This window comes from Ceratotherium simum, chromosome 14 (assembly GCF_057802395.1).
Source record: "Ceratotherium simum simum isolate JZ-2026a chromosome 14, ASM5780239v1, whole genome shotgun sequence".
Classification (NCBI taxonomy): Eukaryota; Metazoa; Chordata; class Mammalia; order Perissodactyla; family Rhinocerotidae; genus Ceratotherium; species Ceratotherium simum.
The window spans coordinates 23,937,532-23,964,804 of NC_141913.1; the positions used below are offsets into that span (position 1 = coordinate 23,937,532).

General features: G+C 34.7%; 1 protein-coding gene across 1 annotated transcript in view; it reads right to left on the reverse strand.

Moving 5' to 3' along the window:
- Positions 1–27,273, reverse strand: part of LOC147915280 (coiled-coil domain-containing protein 178-like) — a 77,452-nt gene that overhangs the window by 42,409 nt on the left and 7,770 nt on the right. Inside the window, exons 2-6 of the mRNA XM_087439405.1 lie at positions 23,436–23,498; positions 22,123–22,284; positions 20,214–20,327; positions 17,889–18,034; positions 14,235–14,394 (exon numbers count right to left, since the gene is read on the reverse strand). Of these exons, the coding sequence (XP_087295531.1) occupies positions 14,235–14,394; positions 17,889–18,034; positions 20,214–20,327; positions 22,123–22,284; positions 23,436–23,447 (594 nt within the window). The 5' untranslated portion in view covers positions 23,448–23,498. The remainder of the gene's footprint in view (positions 1–14,234; positions 14,395–17,888; positions 18,035–20,213; positions 20,328–22,122; positions 22,285–23,435; positions 23,499–27,273) is intronic.

The window sequence follows — 27,273 nt, forward strand, 5'->3', positions numbered from 1 at the left end:
AATGTACAATGTGATGATTTGATATATGTATACATTGTGAAATGATTACCACAATCAGGTTAATTAACACATCCATCAACTCATAGTTATCTTTTTTTCTATGTATATGGTAAGAAAGCTTAAGATCTACTCTCTTAGCAAATTTTCAGTATACAATATTATTAACTATAGTCATCATGCAATATATTAGATCACCAGAACTTATTCATCGTATAACTTAAGGCTTGTACCCTTTGACCACTATCTCCCCCATTTTACAGATGGGGGAGATACCCGCCCCCCCCCAAGAACCAACATTTTACTCTGTTTTTATGGTTCAACTTCTTTTTTTAAGATTCCACAAATAAGGGAGACCATACAGTATTTGTCTTTCTCGGTCTGGGTTATTTCACTTAGCATAATGTCCTCTAGTTTCATCTATCTTGTTGCAAACGGCAGGATTTTCTTCTTCTTCATGGCTGACTAAATACATATATATCACCTTTATATATATAAATATATATATCACATTTTCTTTATCCATTCATCCACTGACAGACACTTAAGTTGTTTCCACATGTTGGCTATTGTTAACAATGCTATAATGAACATAAGAGTACAGATATATCTTTGAGATACGGATTCTGTTTCCTTCAGACATATATCTGGAAGTGGGATTGCTGGATCATATGGTATTTCCATTTTTAATTTCTTGAGGAATCTCCATAATGTTTTCCATGTTTGTCCCAAATTACATTCCCATCAACAGTATATAAGAGTTCCTTTTCTCCACATTCTCGCCAACACTTGTTATCTTTTGTATTTCTTATAAAAGCCATCCTAACAGGTGTGAGGCAATATCTCACAGTGGTTTTGATTTGCATTTTCCTGATGATTATTTATGTTGAGCACCTTTTCATTTATCTGTTGGCCATTTGTATGTCTTCTTTGGAAAATGTCTATTCAGGTCCTTTGCCTATTTTAATTAGATTATTTCTGTTTTATTACTACTGAATTGTATGAGTTACTTATATATTTTGGATATTAACCCCTTATGAGATATAAGGTTTGCAAATATTTTATTCCATTTGGTAGGCTGCCTTTTCAATTTATTGATGATTTATTTTCCTATGTAGAAGCTTTTTAGTTCAATGTAGTCCTACTTGTTTATTTTTGCACTTGTTTCATGTGCTTTTGGTGTCATATGCAAAAAACATTGCCAAGACCAATGTCAAGAAGATTTTTTCCTATGTTTTGTTCTAGAAGTTTAACAGTTTCAGACCTTACATTTAAGACTTTAATCAACTTAAGTTAATTTTTGTGAGCGATGTAAAATAGGGGTCCAGTTTCATTCTTTTGCATGTGGGTATCAGAGACTACTTTACTTCTTCCTTTCCTACTTGGATGCCTTTTATTTCTTTTTCTTGCCTAATTTCTCTGGCTAGGACTTCTGGTACTATGTTGAATAGAAGTGGTGTGAGCATCCCTGTCTTACTCTTCATCTTAGGGGAAAAGCTTTTAGCTTTTCACTACTGAAAATAATATTAGCTGTGGGCTTGTCATATATGGCCTTTACTATGTTGAGGTACATTCCTTCTGTATCTAATTTGTTAAAAATTTTTATTATGAATGAATGTTGAATTGTGTCAAATGTTTTTTGTACATCTATTGAGTAGATCATATGACTTTTATCCTTCATTCTGTTAATGTGGTGTATCACATTTATTGATTTGTGTATGTTGAACCGGCCTTGCATCCCAGGGATAAATACAACTTGATCATGGTGTATCATCCTTTTAATGTGCTGTTAAATTTGGTTTGCTAGTATTTTGTTGAGGATTTTTGTGTACGAGTTCATCAAGGATATTGGCCTGTAGTGTTTTTTTTGTTTGTTTGTTTGTTTTCCAGTAGTGTCCTCATCTGGCTTCAGTATCAGGGTAATGCTGGCCTCATAAAATGAGTTTGCAAGTGTTCAATTCTCTTCAGTTTTTTGGAAGAGTTTGAGAAGCACTGGTGTTAATTCTTTAAATGTTTGGTAGAATTCATCAGTAAAGGTCCTGAAGTTTTCTTCGTTGGGAGGTTTTTGATTACTGATTCAATCTTCTTACTAGTAATTGGTCTGTTCAGATTTTCTATTTCTTCATGATTCAGTCTTGGTAGGTTGTATATTTCTAGGAATTTATCCATTTCTTCTAGATTATACAACTTGTTGGCATATAATAGCTCATAGTAGTCTCGTGATTCTTTGTATTTCTGTAGTATCAGTTGTAATGTTCCCTCTTTCATTTTTATTATTTATTTGAGTCTCTCTTTTTTTCTTAGTCTAGCTAATGGTTTGTCAATTCTATTTCCTTTCAATAAACCAGCTTTTAATGTTGATTTTATCCATTATTTTTCTGGCCTCTATTTCATTCTATTTCCTTTTCTGCTCTGATGTCTTATTTCCTTCCTTATGCTAACTTTTGGTAGTTTGTTATTCTTTTTCTAGTTCCTTGAGGTATAAAGTTAGCCTGTTTATTTGAGATCTTTTTTTTTAGTGAGGAAGATCGGCCCTGAGCTAACATCTGCTGTGAATCTTCCTCTTTTGGCTTGATGCTGCCACAGCATGGCTTGACGAGTGATATGTAGGCAGCACCTGGGATCCACCTGGGATCCAAACCCGTGAACCCCGGGCTGCTGAAGCAGAGCACACAACTCAACCACTACACCACCAGGTTGGCCCCGAGATCTTTCTTTTTTCTTAATGTAGACATTTATTATTATAAACTTCCCTATTAGAACTGTTTCTGCTACATCCCATAAGATTGGTATGCTATGTTTCCATTTTTGTTTCAAGCATTTTTAAATTTCTCTTTTGGTTTATTCTTTGACTCATCAGTTGTTGGGAATGCGTTAAGTTCTCCATATTTGTGAATTTTCTAGTTTCTTCCTGTTATTAATTTCTAGTTTCATACAATTGTGGTTGGAAAAGATACTTGGTATAATTTCAGTCTTCTTAAATTTGTTAAGACTTCTTTTGTGATGTAATAAATGATCTCTCCTGGAGAATGTTCCATGTGAACTTAAGAAGAATGGTCTTCTGCTGCTGCTGAATGGAATGTATGTCTGTTTTGGTCTAAAGTGTAGTTCAAGTCCAGTGTTTCCTTATTAATTTTCTGTCTAGATGATTTACCCATTGTTGAAAGTGAGGTATTGAAGTCCCCTACTATCATTTTATTGTTGTCTATTTCTCTCTTCATATCTGTTAGTACTTGCTTAATATATTTAAGTGCTCCAATATCAGGTGTATATATATATATATTTATAATTCTTGTATCTTTTTGATGAATTGTCCCCTTTATTATTATATAATGACCTGTTTGTCACTTAAGTTTACTTTGTCTGATACAAGTATAGCTACCTCTGCTCTCTTTTTGGTTTTTATTTGCATGGAATATATTTTTTTTATTCCTTCACTTTCAGCCTAAGTGTGTTTTTATATCTGAAGTGAATCTCTTGTAGGCAGCATACAGTTGGGTCTTGTATTTTATCCACTCTTTTAATAAGCTTTCTGCTCCTTTCACTCTCTCTTTTCCTTCTGGGACTCCAATAATGCATAAATTATTTCTCTTGATGGTACCCTATAGTTCACATATGCTTTCTTCATTCTCTTTCATTCTTTTTTCTTTATTCTTCTCAGACTGGATAATTTCAAATGACCTGTCTTCTATTTCATAGATTCTTTCTTCTACATAAGCAAGTCTGACGTTGATGCTCTCTGCTGCATTTTTTTTTTTTCATTTCATTCATTGACTTCTATTCCAGAATTTCTGTTTTGTTCTTTTTTACAATTTCTATCTCTTTGTTAAACTTCTCGTTTCATTTGTGTATTGTTTTCCTGATTTCATTGAATTGTCCTTCTGTGTTTTCTTGTAACTCACTGAGCTCCTTTAAAACAATTTTGTTGAATTCTGTCAGGCAAATTGTAAACCTACATTTCTTTGGGGTCAGTTACTGGAACATTATTGTGTTCCTTTGGTGATATCATATTTCCTTGATGTTTGTGTTCCTTGAAGTTTTGTGTTGCTGACTTCACATTTGAAGAAGTAGCATCTCCTCTAGTCTTCTGACTCACTTTGGGAGAGAGGTAACCTCATTTGTCAGCCCTGCTAGGGATTCTGAGGCTTTCTCAGACTTTTTCTATGGATACACCTGCTCCACACTTCTTGTTCCCTCTCGGAGTGGAATTCCTTTTTTTTTTTCCTCCTTTGTTTGAGTGCATATAGAAAACATGGGTTGAGTCTCCTGTTTGCACGCTCAACCCTGATCCCACTGCATGGGTGTTTAGTGGGTACTGGAATTCTTAAGACTGTATGCCTTCTTTTGATCCTGCAAAGCCAGGCTAAGTGCTGACAGCATCCTATTTGCTTTTCTTAGGCAGTGCTAAATGCTCAAGTTTGTGTGTTTTCTCCCAATCCCAGAGTTGGGCCAACTTTCTGTACATGCTCAATAGCCATCTACAAAGGCTCACACTGTCTATGAGGTGCACACAGGAGCTGGTCTTAGGGGAAGTGTGTGGGGGTGAGGCGCACAGAGCACTGGGGGTACCGTGGGCCAGTTGGAGGTGTCCACTGTTGAGGCATCGCCAGGGCTAAAGAATGGGCTTCCTGATGAAGTCTGTGAAGAGGATCCATGACCCTCTGATGTGTTCTGAGCCCTGGCTGATGTGTACCTGCCTCTCCCTGCCCCTTAGTCAAGCAGTTCAACTCAGTATTCTGGATGGGGTGAGGAAGAAGTGGACCTTTTTGGCTGCATCCCACACAGCTCACTCATGTGCTTTTAATTTCCCCCAGTGGGAGAAATTGCAGGCTGAGGTGGATCTCTTTTGACAATGAGCTGTGCCATCTTGGGGGAACGGGTGGGTCAAGAGAAACTATTCCTCTTAACCTGTTCAGTGTGTCCTATTCCTCTTACCTTGTTCAGTGTGTCCTATCTTAGAATTTTTTGGTCAATAGTGTGCCAGAACTTCTCCACTAAATGCCGGACTTCCACAAAGGTAGTCTTGCTCGTTAGTTATTGTCAAAATTGGTTTTATTTGGGCAAAGACAGTAGAAAACTCTTATTCTACTATCTTGATGACATCACTCTTCAACATAAGTTTAATAATACCCACTACCCTCTGCTCCAAACCTGGTGGAAATGAAAACAATCTTATAAATAATGATTCTACTTACTTGATTATTGCCTTTTTCCGATCAGAACGTCTCAAGGAAGCTAAATTTCCTACATTGTGACAGAGTCAATGTGCAAGTGAAAACATTAAATGAGAGTACTACACACTAAAACTGCCCAAATTGCATTCAGAGAATACTTGATCATTTTAAGTTTATTTTGCATTGTAAGTGAGAAAGGAAAAAATTATTCAACTCAAATTGCTAAAAAAATAGAAATAGAAAATAAAATTATGAAAATCAAAGTTATTAATCAAATAATTAATAAAGAAAAAAGCTAAAATTAATGAATCAGAAAACAAAAATAACTCTTCTTCATAAATAATCAGAATTTGGAGTATGTGGAAAAACAACCAAAAGGCAAAAATTTAACAAGGCTAATCAAGGAAAAGAAAAAAAAAGAAAAGAAAAGGCTAATGCATGAGAAAAGAACTATAACTACAGAAGCAGCACAAGAGATGAAAAAATTATATTTCATACAACTTAATGATAAATTTGAAAACCTCATTAAAGTGATTTTTCTAGAAAAAATATATCTTTCCAATATTAACTCAAGAATTAGAAAACATTGATTATGCAAAAACCAAAGAATAAATTGAATAAATTTTAAAATGTTATTCTTAAGAAAAGAGCCAAGCTCAGATAATGTCTTTTGGGGGGCAAATGATCATGATGCTTACACTTCTTGTGACAGCTTTTATCCAAAACTACCTTTTCAAGATTCTTTGCATAGCAAATGTAGTGCCTTCCTCTGGGGCAAAAGCTGGGCAATTGTGCTAGAGGCTCCCTTATAAAATTAGGGGTTTCCTACACTCTGGGTTCATCAGCTGTGATAAAAATCTCCTTCATATGTAACATCCACCTGGACCACTTTCACATTATCCCCAGGAAACTTGGAGCCAAGGGGAACCTATATAAACACGAAGCTCATACTGCTCTTGTGTAGTGAGTAATAAAGTCCTTTGTATTTTCCCTAGGAGTTTCATGTCTTGTGCCAGCCCCTGCGAAACTGGGCCAGACTGACTTGTGAGCTTGCAAGTGAGGTAAAATCTCTCACTCCACATATCTTGATAGTATCATGGGAGAATTTCTCAAACCTTAAGGAACTCAAATGCCTCATGCTATTTAATATAGAAAAAAAAGAAAACCTTCTTATTTCATTTAAAAAACTCTAGTAAATCTCTGAAACCAGTATCTTGAACAAAGTACAAAAAAGAACTATAGACCAATAGATGTTCAACATTAAATGGTTGCAAATTGAAGCCAGTAATGTATTACAATTTTAATTAAGTATAACCAACTGAGGTGTATTTAAGAATGCAATTTGATATTTGGAAACTCATAATATAATTACTTTAATTGATCAAAAGAGAAAAATCGTATATTTATGCTATTACTCTAAGGTGGGGGAAGGCATTTCAAAAGTGGCAGCCCCACAAGGAAATTGATGTTACTTGGAAAAAAATCATAAAATCCAAACTGTGTTCATAGAGTATTATCTCAACTATGTAGAAAAAATATCAATGTATGGAAAAACTGAAGTGGACTAAAGCCAAGTGACTGTAATAGATGCCTGTAGGTAGTTGGGGGAAAAAAGCTAAAAACAGTGTTTGACTGCCAGTTCAAAAAATAAAAAGCTTATTCAAACTTCATATATAGTGCTTTAAAATAGTATGAGCAGAAATTCTGGGACTTATCTACAAGATGTAACATGAAGCTAGAGAGAGACGCAAAAAGAAGAGAAGCTTCTTTCTTGTTTAACGGATCGTGTTCTAAGCAAACATGCAAGACATATTAAATTCATATTTGGGAATCACTCATACCCATGCTACAACCTTCCTTTATATTCTAGTGTTACTCTCTCCTGATTTCTAAGTACCTATGATCATTGCAGCACTGGGTCTGTACAAAAACCTGAAGCGTCTCCTGATACAAAATTAGCACTCTTTTGCTACCAGTCCTCAAATTAAAACGTTCATTTCTCAAAGAGTCATAGATTTGAACAAGTTATTTTTAAAAAGCAATATGATGAACCTAATTAACATTATTACATGTGATTAACTGATATTTAATCCTATCAGAATTATTTTTAAAAGAAATATTAATTATGCAAATCATGTTCCTAATTTTTAAAAATTTCATGTTATATTAAAAATTTTTGGTGGCAAAAAAATTATCATTCTTGTCTAGGAGATTCATTGATCAGTTCTTCTAAAAGTTTCCAAGTTTTTCACACATTAATTTCCCATTATTAAGGCCAAAGAATACGTAATATTTATTATTTATAATAATACCTAATGTATCACGTCAGAGGGCCAGGGACACAATTTATTGTTGGTAATTTGAATGTTGTCACTATATTCAAGTCTGTTTTTCACATGTTCCATCTTCCTGCTGATTGCACGTTTAAAATTGAGGCTAGGGTTTTAGTTATCCAACACTGAGTGCCTCGAACATAGTAGAACTCATAAACTAGTTGCGTGAATGAAGAAATGATGAGTGGCCAATGGGGGAATAGTTTTTAAAGTTGTAATAATCCTTAAAATTATCTCAGAGATTAAATTTGTTTCTGATTTTTACTATTTCTGTGCCTCGCTGTTCAATGAAGCAGTGAATCACTGTCACATTTGTAAGCTAAGAATTTTCCACACAAAAGGGTCAAGCAATGATTTAATAGCCAAATTTGGGACTGTTATAGCCGGGGGGAGAGGTATTTCTGGAGAGTGGAAAATATGAAGCAAAATAAAAATTAATAAACTCTGTAAAGTATTGGGAGATTGTCTCTGCCAGAACTCAATCTGGAAATTGTTATTCTGTCTGCCAAAGATCCAGTGTAGTTCATTGTATCCCTCTCATATTATATCCTAAATTATAGGGAAGAGAACAAGACCACGGAAAGAACACCAGAGAAAGGCATTGGCATAGAAAAGACAGCGGGTCTTCACAGGATGGCTCATAATAGATTAAAATGCCTTAAACTCCAGTTTTGTTTGGATCTTTCCAGAAGCAAAGAGGAAGATCAGTAGCTAGAGCTACACTACTCTGATGAATACGCTATACTGAAATTTTAATCTTAAGCGATTTCATTTGCAAATTACAGGCAGTTAGTGAAAACTCCATGACATTAAAAAAATCTACCATTTAAAGAGATCTGATATGGGATACAGCAAAAGCAGTTCTAAGAGGGAAGTTTATAGCAATACAGGCCTAACTCAACAAACAAGAAAAATCTCAAATAAACAATCTAACAATGCACCTAAAGGAACTAGAAAAAGAAGAACAAGCAAAGCCCAAAATCAGTAGAAGAAGGGAAATAATAAAAATCAGAGCAGAAATAAATGAAATAGAGACCAAAAAAACAATAGAAAAAATTAATAAAATCAAGAGCTGGTTCTTTGAAAAGATCAACAAAATTGACAAATCTTTAGCTAGACTCACCAAGAAAAAAAGAGAGAAGGCACAAATAAGTAAAATCAGAAATGAAAGAGGAGAAATTACAACAGACACCTCAGAAATACAAAAGATTATAAGAGAATACTATGAAAAGTTATATGCCAAACAATTCGACAATCTGGAAGAAATGGATAAATTCTTAGAATCATACAACCTTCCAAAACTGGATCAAGAAGAAGTAGAGAATTTGAATAGACCAATCACGAGTAAGGAGATCGAAACAGTAATCAAAAACCTCCCCAAAAATACAAGTCCAGGACCAGACAGCTTCCCTGGTGAATTCTACCAAACATTCAAAGAAGACTTAACACCTATCCTTCTCAAACTCTTCCAAAAAATTGAGGAGGTGGGGAAGCTCCCTAACTCATTCTACGAAGCTGACATTACCCTGATACCAAAACCAGACAAGGACAACACAAAAAAAGAAAACTACAGGCCAATATCACTGATGAACATCAATGCAAAAATCCTCAAGAAAATACTAGCAAATCGCATACAACAATACGTTAAAAAGATTATACACCATGATGAAGTGGGATTTATTCCAGGTATGCAGGGATGGTTTAACATTCGCAAATCGATCAACATAGATACACCACATTAATAAAATGAAGAATAAAATTCACATGAACATCTCAATAGATGCAGAGAAAGCATTTGACAAGATACAGCATCCATTTATGATAAAAACTCTGAATAAAATGGGTATGGAAGGAGAGTACCTCAACATAATAAAGACCATATATGACAAACCCACAGCTAATATCACCCTCAATGGTGAAAAACTGAAAGCTATCCCTCTAAGAAGAGGAACCAGACAAGGATGCCCACTCTCACCACTCCTATTTAATGTAGTACTGGAAGTCCTAGCCAGAGCAATCAGGCAAGAGAAAGAAATAAAAGGGATCCAAATTGGAAAGGAAAAAGTCAAACTGTCACTATTTGCAGATGACATGATTTTATATATAGAAAACCCTAAAGAATCTATCAGAAAACTTTTAGAAGTAATAAACGAATACAGTCAAGTTGCAGGATACAAAATCAACATACAAAAATCAGTTGCATTTCTAAACACTAACAACGAAGTAGCAGAAAGAGAAGTTAAGAATACCATCCCATTTACAACTGCAACAAAAAGAATAAAATACCTAGGAATAAACTTAACCAAAGAGGTGAAAGAGCTGTACACTGAAAACTATAAAACATGCTGAAAGAAATTGAAGACACAAAGAAATGCAAAGATATTCCGTGCTCTTGGATTGGAAGAATTAACATAGTTAAGATGTCCATACTTCCTAAAGCCATCTATAGATTCACTGCAATCCGTATCAAAGTTCCAACAACACTTTTCACAGAAATAGAACAAAGAATCCTAAAATTTATATGGAACAACAAAAGACCCCGAATAGCTAAAGCAATCCTGAGAAAAAAGAACACAGCTGGAGGTATCACACTCCCTGATTTCAAAATATACTACAAAGCTATAGTAACCAAAATAGCATAGTACTGGCACAAAAACAGACACACAGATCAATGGAATAGAATCGAAAGCCCAGAAATAAACCCACACATCTATGGACAGCTAATCTTCGACAAAGGAGCCAAGAACGTACAAAGGGAAAAGAAAGTCTCTTCAACAAATGGTGTTGGGAAAACTGGATAGCCACACATAAAAAAATGAAAGTAGACCCTTATCTTACACCATACACAAAAATTAACTCCAAATGGATTAAAGACTTGAATGTAAGACCTGAAACTATGAAACTTCTAGAAGAAAACATAGGCAGTACGCTCTTCGACATCGGTCTTAGCAACATATTTTCAAGCACCATGTCTGACCGGGCAAGAGAAACAATAGAAAAAATAAACAAATGGGACTACATCAAACTAAAAAGCTTCTGCACAGCAAAGGAAACCATCAACAAAACGAAAAGACAACCTAACAATTGGGAGAAGATATTTGCAAACCATACATCGGATAAGGGCTTAATCTCCAAAATATACAAAGAACTCATGCATCTCAACAACAAAAAAACTACCAACCCAATTAAAAAATGGGCAAAAGACCTGAACAGACGTTTCTCCAAAGAAGATATACAGATGGCCAACAGACACATGAAAAGATGTTCAACATCATTAACTATCAGGGAAACGCAAATCAAAACTACAATGAGATATCACCTCACGCCGATCAGAATGGCTGTAATTAACAAGACAGGAAACAACATGTGTTGGAGAGGATGTGGAGAGAAGGGAACTCTCATACACTGCTGGTGGGAGTGCAAACTGGTGCAGCCACTATGGAAAACTGTATGGAGATTCCCCAAAAAATCAAGGATAGAACTACCATATGGTCCAGCTATTCCACTGCTGGGTATTTACGCAAAGAACTTGAAAACACCAATGCATAAAGATACATGCACCCCTGTGTTCATCACAGCGTTATTCACAATAGCCAAGACTTGGAAGCAACCTAAGTGCCCATCAGGGGACGAATGGATAAAGAAGATGTAGTATATATACACAATGGAATACTACTCAGCCATAAGAAACGATGAAATCCAGCCATTTGTGACAACATGGATGGACATTGAGGGTACTATGCAAAGTGACATAAGTCAGAGGGAGAAGGTCAAATACCGTATGATTTCCTTCATTAAGTAGTAGATAATAACAACAATAAACAAACACATAGAGACAGATTGGATTGGTGGTTACCAGAGGGGAAGGGGGGAGGGAGGAGGGTGAAAGGGATAATTCGGCACATGTGTGTGGTGATGGGTTGTAATTAGTATTTGGGTGCTGAACATGATGTGATCTATGCAGAAATAGACGTATAATGATGTACACCTCAAATTTATACAATGTTATAAACCAATGTTACTGCAATAAACAAAAAATTAAAAATAAATAAATAAATAAATAAAGATATCTGATATGGAATTGCCTACTGAAAAAGACTGCATTTAACTCCAGAACCACATTGTATGTTATCTGAAGTTTGTGTATATTTTTTCTTAAACTATTTTATTAGCTGTATTTGCAATTCTATTTCTCATATCCTCAAATTAATTCCACTGTGGCTTTTATAAAGTCTTTTATTAAATAATTCCTTCAGGTAACCCATAATTGTGATCAATTCTTTTGTCCAGAGGGGCCATTCCAGATTAGTAACACCACATTTATAATTAAGCCTAATAAGACTTTTTTATTTCTGGGAATGTTTTACGTTACATACATATTTACATATTTTTATCTCATCCAATTTCTAAACAGAGATAAGAATAGGTTTTGTATGAAGAATGACACTGTCTTTCCACTCTTTAACACCAATAACTGATCATAATCATAGATAAACAGTGTCACTAATGATGAGATATATCAATCTCTAAACTCTGCATGTTCAAACCCTATGCTTCTGGTCATGTAAGGTGAATACATAACAAAGAGCTATCCAAGCGCTGATAAGAGACAATTTCATAAAAATTCAAGGTTATTTGAGAAGCATTATTGAGATATTTAGCAGAATCCTTAATTGCTAGAAAACAATAGACAATTTAACCATTTTCACCTAGAAGGAACAGACGGGATGGAAAGTTTCTCATGTATTATCAAAGAGAGAGAGAATGAGAGAGAGAGAAGAGAGAGATTCAGCTTCTGCATCCAGCATGAATATTCACTTAAGTATCAGGCTGGTGCAGTATGTAAAGTATCTCTGAAATAATCTTGTTTTTAGACATTATCATGCATGGGTACAGAAAAATTACCAAAAAAGCATATGTTTATCCATTTATTCATTCAGTCATTCAAAGAGTATTTACTGAGTGCCTCCGTTGGGCCAGGCATAGTTCTGAGCTTTTAGGATACAGAGAAGAATGTGACAGAAAATCCCCTGTCCTCATGGAGAATACAGTATTGTAGCAGGATGTAGGCAGACAACAAACAAGTAAAAATGAATGGACAAAACAGGTTCAGATAGAGATTGGTGCTAAGAAAAAAACATGACACCATGTGATGTGTCCAAGTGGCTGGGGGTACATACACTTCAGAATGCGAAGGCAGAGATATGCGTTTGGATGAAAAGTAATACAAATTTCAATTACTGAGAGGCTAGCTGTATAGGATCTTTTTCTTCATCTCTCTCCTGCTGACCATATTTTGCCATTTCACTAATTATTATTGTTCCATTAAAGTGTTGAAATGCTGGTCAATAAATGATTATTGAGATCCCACTGTGTTCTCAGCGTCAGCACGATTGGAAAATGTGGTTGGATTCAAACAACTAATTCTACTGCTGTGATAAAATATGAGGTGGGGAATGATGCTTAAGTCAGTAAATAACTTAAGCCTCCTTGTTCTGAGGGGTGCATTTGAGGCTAAGCCTTTCCAGTCCATTCATATGTCACATAACAGACTCGGCCATCAAAGTTCCAGGAACTCCTCCAAGAGGAGGCATCATTTATTGCCACTAGATGGCACCAACTATTTTCATATTTTTAGGCCAAAAAAAGCCTCTTTTTCTATGTAATGGCCACATTTAAAATGGAAGAATGTAATTTAGCACCATTACTAATAAAAGTACTGTTCTTTTATTAATATTTTTCTTATAGGATGGATCATAGCAACAGCATTAAAGATAGTATGTTCACTCACTTACATACTTGTTTATTCAATGTACATTTGTTCCAAATAATCTTTTTAAAAATGTATTAGCAATATCTTTGAAAATGTAAAAAGGAAAAAAGGGAATTGAATATATTGAATATATATATCATAAGTGAATATATAAATATCAGGATCAAAAATAGCTGATAAAAGTATATTATATTACATATATCTTTAAAAGTTTTGCAGAAAATAGTTGTAATAAAATGCAGTAGAATTCTTTATTTTTTAGAAGTAATTTCCCATTGTATCTCTGAAAAATAAGTAAAAACTACGGTATTTATTATTCCAATTAAATGTAACAAAATTACTACAAAATGAAAAATGGGATAGGATTCACCTAACTAAACGTATATCATTTAGTCATATTGATACAAAAAATTTAATATGCATAGCTCTATAAAACGTAATTAATAAAACCTCAGATCTAAAAAGACACATTTTATATGATTTCCCTGCTTCTAAACAGTAAGTTTACGGTGCAAGTAAAACATATGTAAAACTTTTCTAAAGGAAAAGAGCATGAAATAGTCTCATTTTTCAAAAAAGTGGTTGGTAAACATTCGAAGTATGTTTATTCAGAAACAAAATGTAACTATTCGCATATCTCCCACTAAAAACATAAAAATGGCTCTGGAACAAATATAACCTATACTTTTACAGCAGTAGACTTCAAAATAAAATAAAGTACAATGACAAAATGAGAGTGCACATAAAATGCACTGAAAAATATAAGATGCTGAGGAATATATTATAATCAGAAGAAAAAATGAAAAGTTACATGTTGATTATACTAACAGATTTGTTTTTAAAAATCCAAACATCATTGCTACTTCAGGATGAAAAATGAGTGTCTCAAACTAGCTGCTAATTTGACTATCACTATATTTCCTTCATTCTAAAACACAGTCAAAAAATAATACTCACTTTAATACCTGCCAGAGTTTTCTGCCTCATGGTAAGGAGTGTTCTATACCTCTGTTCTTCCTCATAGAGTCTTTCATCACAGGCTTTTTTCTCACTTATGAGATGATCAAACACAGCTTGTGCATGCTCCTTTTTATATCTCATAGTTATAAATTGATCTCTATAGAGAAAGAATTGCATTTGCCACTAATCGATTCATATTTTATTTTCTAAAATACATTTATGATACATTTTAAAAGACTCAATATTTAAAAATCTTAGAACTGAAGGGTTTTGGAAAAATTCCCTAGTCCCTTTCATAGGCCTACCTCCATAGAGCTACATCTGAATGATCCAGGGGGAAGAAAATCTCTGGAGAAATTTAGTGGATTTTCTTGATTGCCTACCCAGCATGCCTCTGTTTTATTGTCATTCCAAAAGAACGCCTCCTCCATGCAGCGTGTAATTCCAAGGATACATTCTGATTAGATTAAGTCAATCAGCAGGTGGCTAACTGCCTGGGAGTGAGCATATATATTAAGATAGCCCAATAAGATGAAAGGCAAGGACTAATTCCATGTAGAAGAGGCACACATCCACTAAATGTGAAGAAGTTTCCAAATTTGCTGACAGCAGCCATAATGGAGAGAAAAAAAAATGAGTACCTAGTGTTGAGCTGCTGAATCAACCCATCCTGCAGTTCGTCCTACCCATCGGCCTTCTGTTTTATACTATGATACATTTCCCTATTGTTTAAGCTGGTGTGTGTGTGTGTGCACATGCATGTGTGTGTCTGTCTTTGTCATTTGCAACTAAGTACATCCTGACACAGAGGTAAAATGACTTTTATGGTGAAATCAGTAGTTATGTAAGGCACGATACTAGTAGAAAAAGCAACAAAAAGTGGTTAAAACAGTATCTCAAAAATAAATATGCTTTAGAAATAATTGCCAAAGTTGATCAGCAACCTAGAATCCAGAATAAGCAGAGCTGCCAACACTCAGCACAGTCTTTATGTTACCTACCTTCATTTTCATCTCTACTGGTATAGAAAATTGAATCATTTGCACATTTGGCTATAAAGGAAGCAGGACTAAAATTTTTGAGTGGCTAAAATGTTAAAGTGCTTTGAATATAATATCTCATTTAATACAACAACAACCTTGTGAAAGAATAATTACAGCAATTTACAGACGAGAAACCTAAACTTCAGCAGAATTAGCTTGTGTAAGCTAATTAGTGAAGGACAGAACCAGAAATGAAATCCAGTTCTGTCTTGCTCTGTTTGATTCAGCAGCTCAACAGTAAGTACAATTTTTTTCTCTCTCTTCTCTATGACTTTTATCAGTAAATTTGAAAACATTACTCTTTGTTAATATTTTTAGATGTGAGCCTCTCTTTCTAAATGGAATAAAGTACTTCCTTTTCACCTGTCTCCCTCCTGTTTTTTCTATTTCGTCATTCAAACCAACAACATCCACAATTCTTATGTGATGTCCTATATAAGTATTCACTAATATTGACATTGTGGAGCATAGGGAACCAGTGAAATTCCCACAGGGAGGAGCTAGTATGACCCAAACCAAAAAACTCTCATAGTTGCTCCCAGCAAACATCACTGTATCTGACCACATATACTTTGTTCTCTACACTAAGTATTTTGAGACTGGATTATATTCAATATAGCATTTTATTAATTTGATATATATAAATTATATATAACATATACTTATACATATATCTATGCATGAAAATATTGTTTCTTTTCTCATAGTGATAAAAAGAACAAACTGAAGTCCTATGGGTCTGGGTTTGAATCCTTTCATTTCTTAGTTAAGAAACAGTTGTAAAAATTAAATAAGAGCCAACGGTAGCTTTGATTGCTATTATTTTTATCACCATATTTTAATTGTTCTGCATATGCAAAGTTTGTCTCTCTAAAGAGACCTTGAGATACTCGGAGGTACACGCTCCCACTTGCCATTTCTTTGTCCCTCTTGGTGCCTGGCACTAGGCACACTATGGGATCTCAATAAATAAAGATTAAATTGTCATCTAATGAAAATGCCAGTAGATTATTCCTAATACAGTTTATCTGCAGTAATCTTCCTTTCCAATCCTAGTTTAGGGAGTCAATACACACAGCTGAAAGAGCGCACACTTTGGAACAGGATGAACCTACACCGGAGCTAGCTCTGCCACTAATTAGCTGTGCGATCTTGAGACAATTATTTAGTTTCCCTGAGCCTCTGTTTCTTCAGCACTCATATGGGAACGTTATTACATACTTTAAGAATCTGCTGTGATAACTGGATGAGATAAGGTACATAGATTGCCTGCAAAGTGCCTGGCACATTAGGAAGTCAATCAATGGTGGTTTTAAATATTACTTGACATTATCCATTATCATTGTTAATTAATAGATTTGTAAATAATAGAACAATGTCAGCTATACTTTTTCTCCCTTTCCTGTGGAAAGGCAGAGTTTTGTCAAGTTTAGAGAGGGAATTAATGCAGCAGGACATGGTGACCACTCTTGTATCAAAGGTAATATAATCTAGCCACAGAATGGAAGAAAATGTTAGGACTGAAATGGTAAGACTCCTAACGAAAAAAAAAATTCATCTGCTCCTGAATTAAATCTTTATAAGTTTAATGTGATTTACATAATTTTAGGCTTATACCTTTGAGCTCCAAAATATTCTTACAGATATTAAACAATGTAGATAAATATCTTTCAAAGTAAAACATGTTTCCTTGCTTTCTTATATGATATACTGAAGATGATTTAGTCTTTTTCAGATAAAGCTGTATGATCATTTTGAAAATAAGTTTTTACTCTATGGTAACAGCTAAACAAATCCTTGTTGAGTGCATTGACCTGACTCCATTAAGGTGTACGATATTAGGCTGTGCATAACTATTTTTCTGACACTTGATCCCTAAAGTGCTATGATTTTGCTAATGCTGTATCAGCCTTCCACATTTAAATCAAACTATCATTCCTAAATGTGACCAATGCATATGCCTCCAATAGTCCTCCAAGCCCTGTTCTCAGTGTAGTCCAAACAGGAAATAAGAACCAAGAGGAGTAAAGGAAGAGGATGTTAAGTTCTAAGTGAGGGTCTACAGATACCCTAAGAGTCTTAGAGCATGATTACTCTCCAAGTGAAAGGCCTTAGTAACCCTTGTCAGGTATGCCCCCCACTGATGAGATGACTGGATAAGAGGCTTCTGAAGACAATAAATGTGAATAAATTACATAAGGTCTTACAGAATATCTTTTTCTAAACTCTTACCTCAAAACTGTTATCAAAAAAGGTTGGGTGAAAAACCATACATTATTAACCATGCTATATAAGTGAGAAATACTGAAATTAGTGAGAAAGATTATTAACTTCATAAGGAATAAAAGTTCTTATACTTGGTAAAGAAGAAATATTCCCAGTTATTCAAATAAGAATAAACCCAGGGGAGCAGTGAAAAAGGAAAGCAATTTATTATTATGTTTTTAAACCAAAATTATCAAATATCACAGGTATATTCCACATCAAATTATGATAGAAAATACGGACCATTTTAAGAATAAATTTTAAATATGGAAATTTGAGCTTATCTATTTTATAAATAATATATTAAACATACTTAACATTTTGATAAAATTTATGTACTTACTTTAAACTGTCAAGAATCTGATCAAAAGTTTTCTTTTCCTTTTCTTTTTCTTTTAAGTCTTTATTCAACTGATTTATTTTGGCATGATAAAAAATTGTTTTACTTTTAGTGGCCTCTATTTCTTCAAAAATTATTGAGGTTTTTTTCTGAAAAAAAATTCAGGGATGTTTTATTTTAAAAACTGGGATTTTCAAATCCTCGCAATTTAAGAACACAATTGCATTTGGCTGTATAAATGATTAAAAGCAAAGAGTAACCTCTTATCAATATAAGTATCAATTTAGGTTTACCTTCTGTTCTCCATTGTTACATCTGATGAGATTTTGTAAAAGATGGGTTAGAACTATCTAATCTGTTTCCCCCCACCTCTCTTCCTCTCTCTCTTTCTTTTCCTCACTCTCTTGCACTAACTTGTCCCCCCCCACACACACATACACGTACACCTTAAAGGTATGTCCTTTCAAGATGCAAACATGTGATCACTGGTTTTCAAACATGCACATTGAAGGTGGTCAAGGATAGATATTGCTCTGATGTTTCAAACAAAAGAAATCAATATTTAACGCCAGCACAATTTCCCAAGGCTGGCCTGTGCAATTCCAGATTGGAGATCAGATTTTGCATCTATTTTTGCATGATCCCTTCATGACTGTTGGTGTTCATATTGACTGACTGATTTCCTGACTGGGTGACTGACTTATGAATGTCGTCCCCCACATCTGGCATTGCTTCTAATTAGTGCTACTCGCCCAAATGATCTGAACTGCTCCCTTTGCTCCTATTTTCCTCCATTTTTCCCCATATGCTTCCTAATTCTCTAAAAATGGCTAATCTTTTATATTTATTTTCCTATAAAAATCTGCTGTTTGTCCAAGATTTTGAACACTGGGTACTATATTTGAATTTTCATACCTCTCTGATTTCTTTCTTTTTCTGGAAGTTCTGGCATTTTTCTACTGATAAGCAAATTAATAATGAAAAGGGGATTTTAAAAAATATTCCAGTAGTTTACATAATTTTTTTTCTTTTTGCTATATTTTTTGTTATTGAGTCCTGATTTTACTTCATTGTGGTCAATAAAAGTAACCTGTATGACTTGACCAGTATAATTTAATGGTTAAGAGCATAGATTCTAGTGCCAGTGCCAGATATTATGAATCTCAATTCCACCACTAACAAGCTGTGTACAACTGAACAAGTTAATTAAAAAACAAGGCATCAGATTCTTCAACTGTAGAATGGTGATAATAACAGCACATTCTTCATAGGGTTATCATGAAGATGAAATGAGTTAATATATCTGAGCATTTAGAATGATGCCTAGCATATATAAAACATGCAAAATATTAATATCTATTATTATTATTATAAATATTATTATTTTCCTCTGTAATTTTGTTTTTACATTTCTTTTGTGGCCCAGTATAGGGCAAACTTTTTTTTTTTTTTTTTTTTGTGAGGAGATCAGCCCTGTGCTAACATCTGCCAATCCTCCTCTTTTTTTTGCTGAGGAAGACTGGCTCTGGGCTAACATCCGTGCCCATCTTCTTCTACTTTATATGGGACACCGCTACAGCAGGGCTTGCCAAGCAGTGTGTTGGCGCGCGCCCGGGATCCGAACCAGCGAACCCTAGGATGCCGCAGCAGAGCGCGAGCACTTAACCGCTTGTGCCACCGTGCCGGCCCCAGGGCAAACTTTTTTTAAATGATATGATTACACTTCTGTCTCATAGCCCACATGCTGTCCACCAACAAATCCTATTGGTGCTACCTTTAACACATGTCCAGAGGACAGCAAGTTTAAGACAATGGACCATCTTCACTTCTCCACATCCAATGATTCTCTAAAGATAGAATGTTAGATGTGAAGATTTTCAGGGAGTAAATATTTCTAATTTGGAAAAAGCCCTGATGCCCTTTGATATAGTACAGCCATTTGTTCATGCTGCCTACATACCAGTTTGAGGGTAAAATTTAGATGTCAGATATCAACAAATGTTTCAGTCTGTAGATTGGTCTCATCTGTAGAAACATGTAGTACCTAGTACACTACAAATCCCTACCTCTACTTTGTAGAAAAAGTAATACGGGGATACACCAGAGCAGTGGGAAAGACACTGTAAGAGAGAGAAAATGAAGACACATAGACTCTGTGTGTGTGTGTGTATGTGTGTGTGTGCGCACGTGCTCGCACATGTGGAGTGAATTTAGTGCAACCAATTAGAAATGAGAGGCATCCACCTAAAATTAGATTTGCTCAAATAGTTTTCATTGACATAAAGAGGTTGTAAATTCAAAATAGTTTTTTGATATTAAATTTCTTACCTCAGTTTCTACTAGTGAATCACGGGTTTTCTTCCCCTTTCTTTGCAACTTTTTCTTAGTTCTTTCCACATTTTTTTTAACATATTCTTTCCTCTCAATTATATTACGTAGTGTCTAGAAGACATTAAGAAATTATGACTGGTTTAGATCAAATAGTTCCCAAGTGACTATTTTAATAACAACAACATATATTTTGGTATAAAGGGAAATGACCACCACACATGAACTACAAAAATATACTATGATATCCACAATCCCAATATTTAATTTGCATTACCTGAGAAAACCAATATCTAACCAATTAGCTCAGTAACAAAAGCTAATAAACTCAAACAGAAATCACAACTTTTCATCACAGTATTTAAAATATTTTCACAAAAATTAAAACTCCAAGTACAAACTGTCAGCAATCATTACAGAAAGTGTATAAAAACTTATTCTTTTCAAGAGTTCATGCTAAATTAATAGTTCTTATAATTTATAAACTATTAAAATATAATAAAAACAAAAATGATTACTGAACTACAAGACGATATAAAACAATGGCTATTATAAAGTAAGGGAAAATAAAAGTCATTAATCTTTTCTGGAATTTATTATCATACTCAGATGATTATACTGAAGCTTTTGATGCAATTAATAAATTTCCATCATTAATGTAATGAGGAAGAGCCATTAATAAAATCATTTCTCTCATTAGGTGTTATTACTGGTCATATATTCCTTACATGAGCTCTAGGAAAAGCATTTAGAAGCCCTGTGTAGAGTAGTATACTCAGAATTTGTTGTTTCTATGCTTTATGGCCTTGTACAAGTTGCTTTGTGCATTTAGTCCCAAGTTTTCTCAAGCCAACGATACAGATAAACTCTCTCTTGCCCATTTCATAGGGAGGCTTTGAAGATCGAAATAAACTTTCATAATAGAAACATCTTGTAAATCAAACAGTTTTATATATAAAGAAATTTTGAAAATTATTAAAGACTAAGAATATAAAGTTACATCATTTGTAAAGAAAAACATCCTGTTGCCAAAATGGTCCAAATGAATATATGTATGTCCTCCCTGCAGCTAAAGACAAGAATGTATAACTCTTACCACACCCTCTACTTCTCCAGAAAACTAATGACATGATGGATACATATTTTTCTACTAAATTTTTCTTTGGGAAGGGTTAGTAATATCAATAACTGCCATAAACTTGTTGTTTTGAAAATATTTTATCGACATTTGCTTTATTTTTCATCCTGTCTTAACTTCTTCTACATGCATCAAAAATTTACCACGAAAATGTCAAGATGCATTATATTTTAGATTTGAGTAAACATAGCTGTAGCATTTTATTAAAAAGCAGTGAAGAAGCCGGCCCTGTGGCTAGCGGTTAGGTGCCTGCGCTCCGCTGCTGGCGGCCCGGGTTCGGATCCCAGGCGCGCACCGATGCACCGCTTGTCAGGCCACGCTGTGGCAGTGTCCCATATAAAGTAGAGGAAGATGGGCACAGATGTTAGCCCAGGGCCAGTCTTCCTCAGCAAAAAGAGGAGGATTGGCAAGGATGTTAGCTCAAGGCTGATCTTCCTCACACACACACACAAAAAAGCAGTGAAGACTTTGATTAAATTTACCATAGTGGGCAATCACACCAGATAAATCACTACTCACCCATTTGAAAACTGCTTTTCCTAACTACACTCTAAGATAGAGTATGGGGTGCCAGGTAATAGCATTAACAGTCTTGCTATATAGTTTCATTGTAGATCAGTTGTGTGGTCATGAAATAGTAACTTTGTCCATGCTTTTATGTCTTCCTCTGTGAAATCATAACTTTCCAAGTAATAATGTAAATCCACATACATGATTTATCAACCTAAATATTCCTGCAAATTAGTTTCTGGATTAATTATAAATGCTTACATCAGAATGTTCTTTGTGGATAGTTCTGATTCTTGCAGCATCTTCTTCTAGTTGAAGCATAGGTGCCTCTAGTTCTGCCAGCGTTAGGGTATATATTGCTTTCTCTTGCATAAGCTCCTGCCTCTCAAGTACCTGATCTTCTTGAATAGAATACATTCTTTTCTGCCAGCAAAAATTTTAAATAATTCATTCAGTTATTAACTACCTAAACATTTATTGAGTTTCTACCCTCTGCCAGGCAGTAATATTTGCTGTTCTTTGAAAACAAACAAAAAAAATGCCACCATAAAAAGCAATAGGTACAAATATACCATATTTAAAGAGCACACAGTTATTTTTAGAAAAAAAGAAAGAAAAACATTTAATAGACAATAAAAATCAAACATTCATAACTATCGGAGGATAACAAGGTTAGAAAACACACTAACAACAAATACTGAAATACATGTAATTCCTGCAATCTAAGAGCAAATAAAACCAATGAATAAGAAGTTAATAACAAAATATTAAGCAAAAAAGGCTGGAAGATTATGGAATTATTGAGCATATATAGATAGATGGAAATAAATTAGGAAATTTGGTATTTTCAAGGATATAAAGCAGAGAAACACAACTTTTATATGTTTGAAAATGTCAAATTTCCTAATAGAAGAAATCACAAAATTTGTGTTTGCTTCAAAGAGGACCTAAGGTGCATAAAATCTCAAAAAAATTTTTAAAACAACACTTTTTTGGACTGTTTGCCTCTTGATTTTATTTTTCTCATAATAATAATTTCAAATATTTATGTATTTCTGAATGGGAGGCATTCTAGAAACATGCCAGGGATCAAAATACCCAACCTGGGTCCCTAAAGGATATGCAGGTTGCAGACAAATATTTTAAAAATTAAAATTGATTTTGCTAGCTATAATGCTTTAGTTTCAAAATCTTTATATAGAAATATCATAACATTTTTCTTTCAGTGTTAAATAAAGAAATTCAATTGAAAGACACACAGTAAAGAAAACATAACACCATCACAAAGCAAACTAAAGAGACACTTAGGAATAAGATCCCACTGCCCTTTTACTAGACTGGCAGAAATTCCCATTAAGCCACAAAATGAGATATGTGTATGGGAGGTCAGTTTCTTTATGCATGATCAGACACTGCTAGCCATATACAGAGGGCAACTGTCATCAGCTAAGAAGAGAAAACTGCTGGCTTGCAAACCAAGTAGTGAAAAGATGCCTCATTACAGGCAAATTTAAATTGCTAACTATAATGCAAATTAAAGAAAGAATAAAATATTGAAACCAAATTAGGATTACCTGAATCACCATTCCATTAGACACTTCACCTCGAGTGAGTCTTTTCAAGAAGTCTTCTCTGCCCTATATATTATCAAATATTTTTAAAGGGAGGTTTTATTTATAGAATACCAAAAAAACATTTTTAAAGACAATTGCTAACACAAGATACATTTTACTTCTAACAAAAAATAAAATATTCATTATAAATTGAGTATTATAAAATTTAAAAAAAAAGACCCACATGTTATTTGAGGCAAAGTTAGTAGGTGATACAAGACCAGGAAATAGAATACAGAATTTCAGTTCAATTCAATTTGTACTTTATAAACCTGAACTAAAGTATCAAAGTAATCAAAAAGGAAAATCTAGACAGTCTTCCATTCCTCTTTTTAAAACCTATTAGTTTGTTGTTAATTACTTTCCAGAATGAACATAATTCAACTTTGAAAACAAGATAGATACAATTCAAGTTTGAAGTCTGCAAAATGCGATCTGATTCTCCATTTGGCTATAAGAATTCCTTTTTTTTTTTTTTTTTAATCATTCCTTGAGAGTTGGTCGGCAAAAAATATGTAGAAAAATCTTTCTGTTACTTGGATAAAGAATCTTAAACTCTTCTTAGTTGTACTTTATATTATCACACAACGAGATTTGAAAATAGTTCAAAAAGTTCCTTGTGCTTTAGAATTACATCTTGGAACCTCCTATTTGAGAGAGGAGTTAGCTTGGTTTTAGGCTGTTTTCCATATTCAAAAGAGATGTATTGCTTTACAAAGAGGAACAGGGGAGATTCAGAAATGTCTCTAATATCCCTCTTTCATTACTGAATCCCTCCTCATATCCCAGGGTCTACAGAGACAATATAAAGAAAGAAGTCGATAAGTCTCCCCTACAACTCTTCCCTTTCTTGATGTAGCAACCCATCAAAATTTTGCTCTCCTAAAGTAAAAGAATAACTCCAAAGAAGGAAATAGAAAGGTCATAAGGAAAGCAATAACTTTAACATATCACTTCACTTAAGGATATACCTACATCTAAAACCAATTTATACAATAACATATTTTGATAATTTAAAAGAAATTAGTTGCTTCTTCTAACATGATAACAGATACAGTGGTTTTATCAATTTGTTAAATATTTAATAAAAACGGAACCAAATTAAAAATGCCTCTATAGACTGGAGAAAAATATATCATATTCCAAAATAGAGTGCTACATTTGAACTTTGTCTGAAACCAATTGAAAAATGTGTGTGTGTCTATGTGTGTATTGAGGAGATGCGTTAAGGGATGGTAAGGCATGAAGCTGAAAAGATAACTACTAGATTATGCAGGATTTTTAAGGCACAGTAAGAAAATTAATGAAGGATGTTAAACAAGGTGTGTGTTTTAGAAAGGTCACTCCGGTTGCAATATGGATTGATTAGTTCGTGTTTCCTTAAAATTCATTCATTCATCCTTCGAAGTTTTTGGTTTTTTTAATTGCCAGCTATTTAGAGAGCAATCCATTATTTAAATGAATTCAAGTCCCTGAACTTAGATAAATTAATACCATAGAAAAAAGAACTTGTGGGTGTAAAGCCAAAAAGCCTGTAGGCAGTATATGAGAAATTATAATAAAATAGACTAGGAGTCTGAAGCTGCAAGAGTAAAACAACTGGATTTCTTTGAAAAGAAGGGAAAGAGTCCCTTGACATTTTGAAATCTGTATATTTATACAAAACCAACTCAGCCTGTTACCAACAGACAAATCTGCACTTTCCATAGGAAAAACATCATAGGAAAAACGTCTAGAGCTTTACTCTTAGCCCCTCAGGAAACTCTTCCAAGTTCTGTTTTCTATCATGCCCCCAAACTTTTGTGACTCAGAGAGCAAGGTCAAATGACTGGTCACCAGAAGGGAAGGTACGTATTACTCGCTGGACTGCCAATTTCACACTTACAGCAGACACAAGGCCAGACGCAGTGTTTCCAGCTAGGAGCTCAAGGCCTTCCTTCGATACTATCCCTTCCTGAAAGTATGATTGGTCCACCAGAGCACTGGCAAAATGCCTGGAAATGGACCAGTTCCTAGGAGAACTAATGAGTTATTATGACCTTCAAAACACCCTAGAACATGCCAAAGACTGATAAAAGTGAGCTCTGATGGTCACAGGTCCTAGTTTATGGGGTGCAACATCTGAGTGAGGGGACTTATTTGTCTTCCCATCCTGTTGTAACAGGCGCTGTTCTCCGTAAAGCTGATTCAGAGGTGGGGTTTGGTGTGCAGGATCCTTATTAACGAGTGCACTTGGAATCAACTCCTGTTGGACTGGAGAAGGGAAGGGATGGGAAGAAAGGAAGAGGATGGCAGCGGAAGGAAGCAGGATTTGGCAGACATATAGGCTGAATTGCAACACAGCCCCAACAACAACCTCAGTCAACTCCATGGGGAGTCCTGGAGCAAGAATGGACCTTCAGCTTTGCTCGAAGTCAGACTCAGGTGGCAAACCTATACTCCTATATTTATCAGTCATTGGATGTGAGCGCCCACAGGAAGAAGACTTTAAGCAAAGTGACTTAACTGATTCCTGAAGGGGAATCTGGGCAGTTATGTCCACCAAGCAACATAAATGTCATGAATGATAAAACTACCATTACTCCTACTAATAATTATGGCTAAAATATATTACATGCCTACTATGTAGAATTATCTTATTTTAACTTCACAATAAAATCCATGAAATAATTATTATTGTCCACTTTTGCAAATGGGAAAACTGAGACAGAGAGATTATACAAATTTCCAAAACACAAAAAGCTAGCACATGTTGGAACCGGGATGCTAAGCCACACAGTCTGAGAGCCCCAGGACTTTATCTCATTGATTTAGCATCTCAGTGACACCTAGATACCTAGGACCCCTCAAGGTGAGGGAAATATTTGTTGTAGAGCCTTCTGACTCCCAGGTGATTTTGTCCTTGCAAAGCTTCCCTTTCCATGAGGCTTTCCAGGCAAGTGGATTGTTGAATTCTGTAACTTAGCTGCCTATACCACAGGTTGAAGAATAGAACTGAGACTTTGTGTTAAAGAAGTGCCAATCCGCTAGTGATGCTGGCTCTGAAGCAGAATCTGCTGGGAAAGTTATGAGCACCAAGGAAGTGCTGCCTTTTAATTATGCAACGTGAATCATGTAGCTGCTGAGAAGTGTACCAGAATTAAATGGGCACAGATTACTATAGACTTATCACAAGATCTAGAGTGTGGTCTTCTCAGTAAAATATTGATTGCACTATCATTGAAAATGTTCAAAAAGAAAGACTGGAGAAGGACAAAGAGCTACAGTAGTTGTAAAAAGATTTCCTGATTTAACAATATAGGTACCACTTTTGAGAATTTGCTGTATTCCCCACAATTGTCTAGAATGTTTTATATACAGAGGCAGCCCTCACCTTGCAGAGTGCCATGCTAACTGAAACTCATGCATATCAGGACCATGCAAAATGAGGACATGGCTCAGATATGCACACATTTCAGTTGAATTGGTGCCGTGCAAACTGAGGGCTGCCTGTATACGTGTGTGTGTGCCTGTGTGTATTTAAATTAATCATTGTATTCATTTAGTGACATAGCTACAATTATCCATATTCAAAGATGAGAAAACAGAGGTCATAGAAGTCATGGAATTTGTCATATGACTAATATGGAACAAGTATTAATACCCAGGACTGCTTGATACCATAGTTTAGACACATTCTACAGCACTTTGAAGTAAGTTCCCTCCTCTAACCTCAGCTTTCAGTACTCTGAATGGCACATAATATTTGTTGAATGAATAATTTATTGAACAAATGCATTAATGAACAACACACAAATTG